General features: G+C 35.3%; 1 protein-coding gene across 2 annotated transcripts in view; it reads right to left on the bottom strand.

Annotated features, from left to right (window-relative positions):
* Nucleotides 1–1,720: 1,720 nt before the first annotated feature.
* The window catches only part of LOC144969349 (calmodulin-like), a 98,373-nt gene continuing 88,871 nt past the window's right edge, over nt 1,721–11,222 (bottom strand). For both annotated transcript variants that reach the window (XM_078908464.1, XM_078908459.1), the window contains exon 7: nt 1,721–4,510. In XM_078908464.1, coding sequence (XP_078764590.1) covers nt 4,482–4,510 — 29 coding nt within the window. In that variant the 3' untranslated portion in view covers nt 1,721–4,481. The remainder of the gene's footprint in view (nt 4,511–11,222) is intronic.

Raw genomic sequence — 11,222 nt, 5'->3', positions numbered from 1 at the left:
TGAGAATTAATCACCTCTCTGGCTGGCAAACAAGTAAGTGGTTGTAAAATTTATAAATGGAAGAGTAACGCCGTTGACTGCTTATAGTTTTGTTTGCTGAGAAATGATCACCTATCAAACATTAGCTGTCGAATGCGCTGCAGAACACAAAACTTTTAACTTTTACGATATGACCCATCATTAGACGACTCAGGTTTGATAAATTTCGGCAAGTTTGGGGTAATCTCAATTCATGAAATAGGAAGTTAAGATTCTAGTCAAACTGACAAAGATTTATTTCACCCATATAGGCATGGAGTAGTATGACGTCAACTGCAATCTCTCTACATTCAACTCTGACATGAAAACGACTTTAGTCTAACAACCTCTTTATACCGGTGTACTTTGCCTTAAGGGAAAACTTTGCCTTTGGACTATTTATAGAGTATGTTACATGTTGTGGCAATTATTTCCTTTGATAAAAAGTCGAGTCTTTGAATCAGGAAAATAGCTGCAACAAAGATGAGATTACTCAAAATGCTTGAAACCCACAGAGGCAAATTTCCCGACAAGTCCTCAAAATGGTTTGACAAAAAGCCAAACACTGACCTGTGGACAAAAACAAACCAAGAGCAATAGATGTCTAGGTCAGGCGCAGAAAGTGTGCGATGGGTTGGTTGGCCATACCCTTTGGAGGGAGCCCTGTAACATAACCAAGCAGGCTCTCGAATGGAACCCGCTGGGCAAGAAAGAGGAAACGGTATCGTCCAAACCAGATTTGGAGGAGGAGCCTTCACCGAGAATTTTGTGTCTCCAATCTTACTTGGAGAGAGGCAAAGGCCTGTGCCAAGGGCAGAAAAGGTGGAAGAGTGCTGCTGAGGCCCTATGCTTCGCCGGAAGCCAAGAGGCATAGGTCAAGTCAGTCCAATTTTCACCTAAAGGCAAAGCTAATGCAGTTTCGGCCCATAATAACTCAAGGCTGTACGACAGGACTAAGGCAAATATAAGACTTATATGACATTAACATAATGTGTCCGTAAGATATTATGCAAAATACTTATAACAAAATGAATCAATTATGGTATAATAATATAATAATATATTAGCATTATGTTGAAATGTAGAAAAAATGAGCAATATAAATAAGGTGTATCGGAATTTATTATTTACACCAACACAATGTCGGATGTGTTGTTGTTGTTGTTGTTGTTGTTGTTTCAAAGTCATTCGACGGAAGGGTCAGTATACTATAGGGAATGAGACTAGCGGAAGAGTAGCGTCCCTTGATTGGACGTCACTCATAGTCTGTGACGTCACCAGCGGAAAAGTTATTAGAGAGAGAACGTCATGTTGGTTGTGCGCATGCGTCTCTCCTCCGCGTGGGCGAGGACGAGATGACGTTCTCTCTCTAAGAACTTTTCCGCCGGTGACGTCACAGACTATGAGTGACGTCCAATCAAGGGACGCTACTCTTCCGCTAATCTCATTCCCTATGATGACACGGCGCACGTGTAATATCATCACGGAGAATGGGGAACACAAGTTTAATTTATTCAAATCTTTGTAACGCAGGTGTGTATAAATAACACGTTTAAGATGAGCTGGGAACAGATTCTTCTCTCCTCTTTTGCGCTCTGCAACAAATGGAAATGAATAATTCTGGTATCCCGATAATACGGAGCTCTCAATTATCCGGATCTAATGTTGTTCATTTATTTATTTATTTATTTCCATTTAAACATTTATTTTGGTCACATTATACTATATGTATACACAAAACTTATTTCATATCATTTTAATGTTTGTTTATATCTGGTGCTTATGATATGGGTGTTTGATATATCCTAACTTTGTAGAGATAATAAATGCAATGCATTTATTTTCACTCCGTGGTGAAAATATTAGTTGATGAACGCTCTTATCCTAATTTTGAAAAACAGTCCCGTTTCTACAACCCAAACACCTCTGTTTTGTAAAAGGTTTTCCGATTATCCATACATCCACAAAAGATAAGATCCAGAGAATAAGAAAAAGATTAGGATTCCCTTTATTCATCCCATAGGGTAAATTCTTCTCTATGGCCTATTCCAAGGGAGGACTGGAATAACCCTGGCGTCAGCCGCAGTGCAGCGCCGCAAATTGAGCTAGGGCGCGGTGACCTGCTCAAGGCACACAGCGCAGCACCGGGTGATTGAACTCGTTACCTTTCGGGTACGAAGCAAAGACCGTATCTACCGCTGAGCCAGGCTGCTGCCACGTAAGCAAACAATTAAAGGAGAAAGAAACCCAGTCCTCAGCTCATCTCTGCCATTCACTAAAAAATAAATTTTAAAAAATCCACTTCTATTTCAATTTGGCCAAAAAAAAAATTATTCTTACTTCACATATGTGACCCTTCGTCTCAAAACGGTATTAAGTCGGGATGATTAAGATGCTGAAAATTGAATTTGTAGCCAGAAATATCAGACTTAAGTTGAGTTTGTTTGCTTTATAGAGGAGAAGGAATATCATATTTTACTGTGCTAAATACCAACGTTTCATTTGACGTTAATTGACTTTTTAGCATCTTGTCCATCCCGACATAATACCGTTTTGAGACGAAGAGTCACATATTACTTATAAATTAAGATGAGTCCAACTTGCGTAAAGATATTAAACCGGATAATTCTCTTCTCGAATAAATCTCTGGTGAAAAATTGTAAGCCATCTTAACTTATCGGCACGTGAAGAGAGAATTTCTGACCAAAATAAAAAAAGAAGGATCTTAAGTCATGGTACGGTTTATTTTCCTTACACTCAGAAAACGCCTTTCTAACATCTTGGCCATAAAATTGCAATTCAATTTAAACCGGTTATCTACCACATTCTGAAAAAAAAAACACGTATTTAAAAATTTAGCCAGAAAACTCGTCCTTGAAATATCGATTGGATTTAAATAATCCTTATTTCGGCAAAAGCCCTCAACCCTGGGACATCCCTGGAACTTTGCGAAGTCCAAAATTTGATAGTTTTTGCCAAGATGAAGGTCGTTTAAATTCGATCCATATTTGAAGGACGAGTTTTCTGGCCAAGTTTTTAAACACGTTTTTTTCTCTCCAGAGTTTGGCGGTTAATTTGGTAATCGATCGATATAACTATAGTATAAAGTTTCCTGTCAAATATTATGTGACCCACCGTATCAATCTGGTATAATGCCAGAACGAACTGGATGTGGAAAATATGATTAAAAGATTCACATTCGTCAGAATTACGAAACCTAAACTTCTTGAAGTTTCATAGACAAATCTCAGTCTTCTCAATAAAGACGGTTTTCTTTAACTCATAGTTGTGACGAGTTGGACAGAGAAGTCGGACATTGTCTGAACAATGACTAGGTTACATACGGAATCAAAATTAGTAGCCTAATAGACGACAAGTACTGTATGAAATGGATATATTTGAATCCATAACATGACATGCTGGAAGAATAAATGAAACACATGGTTAACCTGTAAAAATGCGCTATATAAATTGTCATATTTGTCTATTTATTCTATATAAGTTCTATATTTTTTTTACTATGAGGTCAATTTGTAGCATCTAGATCACCACGGCATAATTCTGGTTTGAGCTACCATATGGCCTGCTGGGGGAATTAAATAGACATCGTGATGCGCATTGAGCTCGGTTAAATAAGATCTATCCGTGAAAACGAACTATATAAATAAAAATTTTGATATATTTGTTTATCAATTTCATTTCAGTTCCGTCTGACTATAATTTTTGACAATGAGATCATCAACTTTAGCATTTGGATCACCCTGTCAAAATACCGGATTGAATTCCCAGGTGGGTCTCTTCAGCTTTAGCAGTTAATTGCCGTACTCTGGAAAGACACGTATTAAAAAATTTCAAATATCAATCGATTTAAATGACCCTCATCTCCGCAAAAAAAACAAACTCACCCTCAAACTTGGGACATCGTGAGGTTTTCCTTAACCCTCTCCTTACCAGCCATTTTCAGGATTTTCCCCAAAACTTCATACCCAACTAACACAAAATAGATTTTTTATCACTCAAACACAATAGCAGTGAAATTATTGCGTTACATAATTTCTTTAGCAAAACACGGTTTACTAACACACTGTTAATTTTCTTTAAATTTTATGATGTACAAGAGAAATTTGAATAAGATAAATGTTGGTTGTATCGTAACGAATGTGACGATTTTCCTATAGTTGGTAAGGAGAGGGTTAAAGTCCAGGATTTGAGGTTTTTCTTTTTGGCCGAAATGAGGGTCATTTAAACCGGGCGATATTTGAAGGACGAGTTTTCTGACCAAATTTTTAAATATTTGTCTTTTCAGAGTACGGCAGTTCATTTGGTTAATGTAATTCATTCCGACATAAAACCAGATTGACGTTGCAGGTCACAAGTAAGAATAATCTGTTATTGTTATGGAATATCCCTGTGGTATTTTGGATTAAATCGCTGCTGACTGTCACATGACTCCGCTCGGGCTTTCATTTTGACGTCATCATTTGGACAAATTCTGGAAGAAAGGAACAGAATTAGATAATATAGATAATATTACAGCTTTAACTTTTATGGTATTGAAATGGATACTTATACCATGGATAGAAAGTCTTTCTCTCTCTCTCTCTCTCTCTCTCTCTCTCTCTCTCCCTCTTTCTCTCTCTCTCTCTGTCTCTCTCTCTTTATCTCTCTCTCTCTCTCTCTCTCCCTCTTTCTCACACTCTCTCTCTCATTCACTCTCTCTCTCTCCCTCCCCTCTCTCTCTCTCTTTATCTCTCTCAGGGACGGATGGTAATAATGGGCAGGGTGGGCAAATACCAGCCTGTTTTTTCAAGTTATATGCTGTATTACCAGGTCCGAAATAATCAAATCTAAATTAGATAATTTCAAAAGTTACTACTTAAAATTGATACTTTGTACTGAAATCAATTTGTGTGTATTTTTGATAGATTGCGAATCACCATGCATCCCGTAATACATAAACCAGGATACGCTCCTGTTCTTTTTATCACCCCCCCCCCCCCCCCCCAACCACTCCACTCCACTCCGCCCACATCGTCATCTCATCGTCACGTCGCCTGACGGTGATTTTGCTGTCTGGCCTCTCTAGTACTAGGTCGGGCTAATTCAAATGAGCCCACCTTATTAACCAGTGTACACTAAATAGAGATTTTGGCAAACGAACTTTTTCTTATTTATTGCCTTACTTGTGCTGGGAAGGTTCCAGTATTGAATTAAATTTATTAATTTACTAATATTATATCAATTTAGTATTAGTTTGTGTTGTTTTAATATATTTGTTTATCCATTTAAATTATTTCTTTTTTTTTTTCCCCTCGTTTTCTTTAGTGTTTCTCAAAACTCATTTATTTAAATTGTTTTCTTATTTGTTTGTTGTTGTTGTTGTTGTTTTTTGTTGTTGTTTTTTGTTTTGTTTTTTAACAAATTAATTTGTTAATTCTTTTTTTTTTATTATTCTTAAAGTAATTACCGCTGTATTTTTATTGCCAGACTAAATATTTTTGCAAAACAATGTAATTTTCTATTGTATTTCCTCTAATAAAACAAAACACTTTTATTCAAAAGTCACGACTAAATAAATATATAAAATACAACCACCATTTTGGTTTTCTCAACAATTGAATTAGTATACGAGAAATACTCTTCTGAGTAAGGAGATAGTTGAATTCTAAGTTATAGAGGAAATACGGAAGGGTGGGCAGATTCCGTACTTGCCCGTCCTGAAGCTAATACATACATAAGATGGTTCGCGATGAAGAGGCGGGAAGCAAGGGATTGGTTGGGTAAGGAGCAAAGATAACATGGTAATTATTGTGACGATAGTCAAACGAATACATGAGGAGAGATTGGTAACATTATTTTGTCTTAATTATATTGTATGAAGTATTGGCGAAAGCCTAATATTAAATAAACGTTGTTTTTGTTTGTCTATATTTTGACTATGGAACTGATACTGATACTTGTCATAGCAGACCTGCCTACTTTAGATAGGAAAATAAAAATCGTAGTTTTCAGGGCTAATAAAATCGTATATATTTTAACTACCCTTTAAAAAAATCACCGGAATTTTCGTCTGTTTTGATAGATATCAAATTTTAAAAAACGAGAAAAAATAATTGGAAACGTAATAATGATGGTGATGGTGGTATAGTGGTAGCGGTGGTGGTAGTAGTAATGATGATGGTAAATATTATTATTATTATTATTATTATTATTATTATTATTATTATTATTATTATTATTATTATTATTATTATTATTATTATTATTATTATTATTATATTATTATTATTATTATTATTATTATTATTATTATTATTATTATTATTATTATTATTATTATTATTATTATTATTATTATTAATGTTATTATTATTATTATTATTATTATTATTATTATTATTATTATTATTATTATTATTATTAATCATTGTTATTATTATTGTACGTATTGGTGGTATTACTATTGTTGTATTTTTTTTTGGTGGTTATTAATGGTATCAGTTTATTGTTTGGTCCCATTTGCCATTATTTTCCACTTTCATGTATGTGGTCATCAAATTGTATGATTAATTGGCGAAAGCCTAAGATTGAATAAATTTTGTAATATCGTATGGTAACCATCATTGTCGACGACATCGTCGTTGTCATCATAATCATAATCATCATCATCATCATCATCATCATCATCATCATCATCATTAACAACAACAACAACAATATTAACAACAAGTACAACAATAGAAATAAAAACAATATCAACATCACCATACAATTTCCGTCATCGTCTCCACAACTATCATTCTAACCAACAGCACCACCAAAACCACTACCATAATTACCCCTCACCGCCTCGTCTTCCTCCTCCTCCTCCACCACCACCACCACCGCTACCACTATTCCAACCACTACCACCACCGGCACAATCATTCTGACCACCAAGACAGCAGTAAAAATTATGCAATTTGAGCTCTGAATGAAACTCGAGTCATATCGCTGTTGTTGCTTCTCCATGAAAACTTTAAGGTTACTACGTACTACTGAAAACCAGAAATATGTAAAAGCAATATTAATATCGCCGTTGAGGGATTAAAGCATCTCTTTAATTTTTCGAGTGAAGGAAATGGACTTGTATTGTCAAGGTGTTGTCGCATTATGTCTCGTCGCTTTATTTTTTAGTTGTATTCTCTTTCGTGATTCATTTTTGATTACGTTTGGAAGAATTAAAATCTACTGGTATTGTCATTTCATTGTGAATGTGATTATTGGTGGTTGAAATATTTTTTGCTTAAAGGCGAAAAAAAAAAAATCAAAAAAAATTTTTATTAAAAAAAAACACAAAAAAATAAAAAATAAAAAATATATATCATATATATATATATATATATATATATATATATATATATATATATATATATATATATATATATATATATATATATATGACCGAATCCTCTTTGCCCAACCACTGTAAATAGGCTAGAACCGCCACTGATCTCTCTCTATCTCTCTGTCTCTCTCTCTCTCTCTCTCTCTTTATCTCTCTCTCTCTCTCTCTCTCTCTCTCTCTCTCTCTCTCTCTCTCTCTCTCTCTCTCTCTCTCTCTCCCCTCCCTCCCCACCCCCCGAAAAAAAAATACAACATAAGGGAAGTAACCATGTAAATTTTGAACAGCCTACTATAAAAACAGGATTACCTCCCATTTCATTACTTTGAACTGTTGCATTAGCAAGACAAAAAAAAAAAAAAAAGTTTTTGCCAAGATCAATAGTTAAAGGACGAGTATTCTGGCCAAATTTTTAAATACGTATCTTTAAGGGGTAGTACAGCACTTGCTTTGTTAAATTCCATAAATTATATTTTCATTGTATTTTGTTGATAAAAGGGAAACCCCAAAACGTCCACAGTATCTGTCTTCGTCTAATAAACTGAAGCTTACAATTCAATATTTATCGTTATTTATTTTCTTTCGAGCTTCAAGCAGCAACATTTTCATTTTCAATAATAGTTTGGGTTTACAGAACTGCAAATAAGTACAAATGTAAATGTTGCTGCTCGAAGCTCGAAGAATTGAATAATGATGTGAAATTGAAGGTAAGCTTCAATTTAATTACAAAAACGTAGTGGCCACTACAACATTATCTCATTCATCTGTGGTGTTTCATTCATCCTGTTTTGTTGATAAAGGGGAAACCCGAAACGTTCATTTGATCTGTTTTTGTAATTAAATTGAAGCTTACATTCAATTTCCCATTATTATTTATAACAAATAAGTATCTACAAGGACACCAATAACGCAAAAATTTAGTGTCGTTTCATTTTTATGTATGTACAAGGTGTCGGTTGACGCGTAATTCTAGTCGGATCTCTTTAGATCTGGCGAAAACAAACAGGACATGAAAAGAAACATGTCGCTATTATACTCTTTTGTTGAATTATTCCCTCCTTTCCAGATAAGTAAACAGATACGCCAATCCCCTCTTTCTCATCTACTTGAAACACGCAAATTCCTATTTAAACTCTCTGCTTTCCGACCTTTTCTACGATTATTCACTAGCCTATACAATTTTTAAAAAATAATTAAAATTGAGCTTTATATAGCGCAATATCCACTAAATGTGCTCAAAGCGCTTTACAAGGGGACCCTGGTCAACAGCAACATTTAACATGTAGGACGAGACATGCCGCCTGTTAGGCGATATTACAATTTTTCGGACAAAGACAACGCTGTTAACGACCAGGTACTCATTTTACACCTGAGTACGGTGAGAGAAAGTGAGTAAAGAGCCTTTTCCAAGGACTCAACTATGCGCCGAGCGCGAGGCTCGAACCCAGGACCTTCCGATCCGAAAGCGAGTGTCATACCACAAGACCACATAGCCGCACATAGGACCGATCTAACATAAAAATTGATTTTTAAGCCTTTACTCAAAAGAAATAAATTATTATATACGTACATCGCAGTTCATATGTGACTCTTCGTCTCAAAACGGTATTATGTCGGGATGGACAAGATGCTAAAAAGTCAATTAACGTCAAACTGGTCAAAAATATGAAACGTTGGTATTTAGCACAGTAAAATATGATATTCCTTCTCCTCTAAAAAGCAAACAAACTCAACTTAAGTCTGATATTTCTGGCTACAAATTCAATTTTCAACATCTTAATCATCCCGACTTAATACCGTTTTGAGACGAAGGGTCACATATAACTATGCTTTTTAACCCTCTCCTTACCAACCAAAGGAAAATCGTCACATTCGTTACGATCCAACCAGCACTTTTCTCATTCAGATTTCTTTTGTAAATCACACAATTAATTTAAAGATAAATGTTTTATTATAACTATAAAAACGTGACACTGTGTTGTAGAGTTCATTTTACTGATCAATATTATGCATATAAATGTATTTGTTGCTTTCTGTTTGAGTAAGAAAATTATATTTTAATGTTGGATGGGTGTGAAATTTTGGGGAAAGTTCTGAAAATGGCTGGTAAGAAAGGGTTAAAGTCTTCAAATTTTGTGATTACAAAAGAAAACTGAATGAGATAAATGTTGGTGGAATCGTAACAATAAACGTGACGATGTTCCTGTCGTTGGTAAGGAGAGGGTTAAACGGGGATCCCAATAGATAGTATGCGCTTGGCTAAGGAGCTCACAACATTGCCATCCGGAAGTATAACGGACCAACACAAAACTATGTGTAACCTTGAACATTTATAGTCTGGTTAATGCAGTTTAGTGAGAATTACTCATAAACGCGGATGGCAAAAACCAATAACAAAGACCTGAGTGACGTCAACTTCGTTCTATCTATAGGTCAGTTGTTCACTCGCTTCACGCGCAAAGGGCCTGAGATCGATCTCAGGTGATGTTGAGATTTTATTCTGACCCACCTGTCCACCTCGCAATGATTGGGTAGCTGGCTCTGGTTGATATGGTGGAAAATACTTTGCAATAAACTAGCGTCTTACCCAAAGGGTAGAAAACAATTGCTATAGTCTGTTTCATGCTATAGACACCGGGATAAACTTCGGCTCGATGGACCACATGGCACCAAAGGAATAGTTATTTTATATTTCTCGTATTTGATTTGAAATCCTATCAGGATCTGGTCCATTGTCAATTCAGGTCCGACACCAAATACGGTTACACAGGGAGAATACCAGAAAATAATAGGCTTATCAGAGAACAAAATAAAGTTGATTCACTAAACACACATATACACGCACATACAAACACCCATCACACACACACACGCACACACATTCACACAAACGATAAGAAATAACATTTATTACCTCACATCACACACTAGATGTCACAATTAACAAAAAGTTGATATTAAAACAATATTTGAACATTTATTTATATAACGCAATATCCAGACTAACGGGCTCAAATTTGCTTTACAAGGGGTCTCTAGTCTCTAGCCAATATCAACGCTTAACATGTAGGACAAGACATGGCGCCTTTAAGGCGATGTTACAATTTATCAGAGTTTTATTACAGTAAATAAATAACAAAAACAAACAAAAAGCAATTTAAAAAAAAAACAAACAAACAAGAAATTTAACACACATAGAACTTCAATAACTCTAATACTGCAAAAATTATATACTAACATGTTAGGAAATGAAAGCAACGAGCTTTGGCGTCTGTAGGTGCTGCCGTTGTTTAAAAAAACACAGTAGATATATGCAATGTGAACCAAATAGCACATATTGTGTTCTTCAATAAAATGGAAGTATGGGCTAGTGGTATGCATGACACTCGCCTTCGGATCGGAAGGTCCTGGGTTCGAAAAGGCTCTTTACCAACATTCTCTCACCGTGCTTAGGTATAAAATGAATACCTGGCCGTGAACAGTGTCGCCTTTGTCGAAAAATAAAACAAAAACAAACAGGCGTCAAACTAACAGACGTCCCACACGTTAAGTATTGCTGCTGGTTGGGGACCCTTTGTAAAGCGCTTTTAGCACGATTAGTGGATATTGCTCGATATAAATTCTCGATTAACTCACTCAACCCTAACACCGACTACATCCGTAGTATACCCGGGGTTACTTTTACCCCCATGCCTATTTATTACATTTTTCTGAGACAAATTATAGGCGCAGTATCAAAGCTAATGTTCTTAATTTTTACATGTTAATGGTAGTTGAATAAAATTATCTATGTACATTCTCATTTTTCATATATTTTTTC

The sequence above is a fragment of the Berghia stephanieae genome, chromosome 1, assembly GCF_034508935.2.
Source record: "Berghia stephanieae isolate SIO BIC M18660-M18661 chromosome 1, UCSD_Bste_1.3, whole genome shotgun sequence".
Classification (NCBI taxonomy): Eukaryota; Metazoa; Mollusca; class Gastropoda; order Nudibranchia; family Aeolidiidae; genus Berghia; species Berghia stephanieae.
This window is presented reverse-complemented; position numbering and strand designations above follow the sequence as displayed.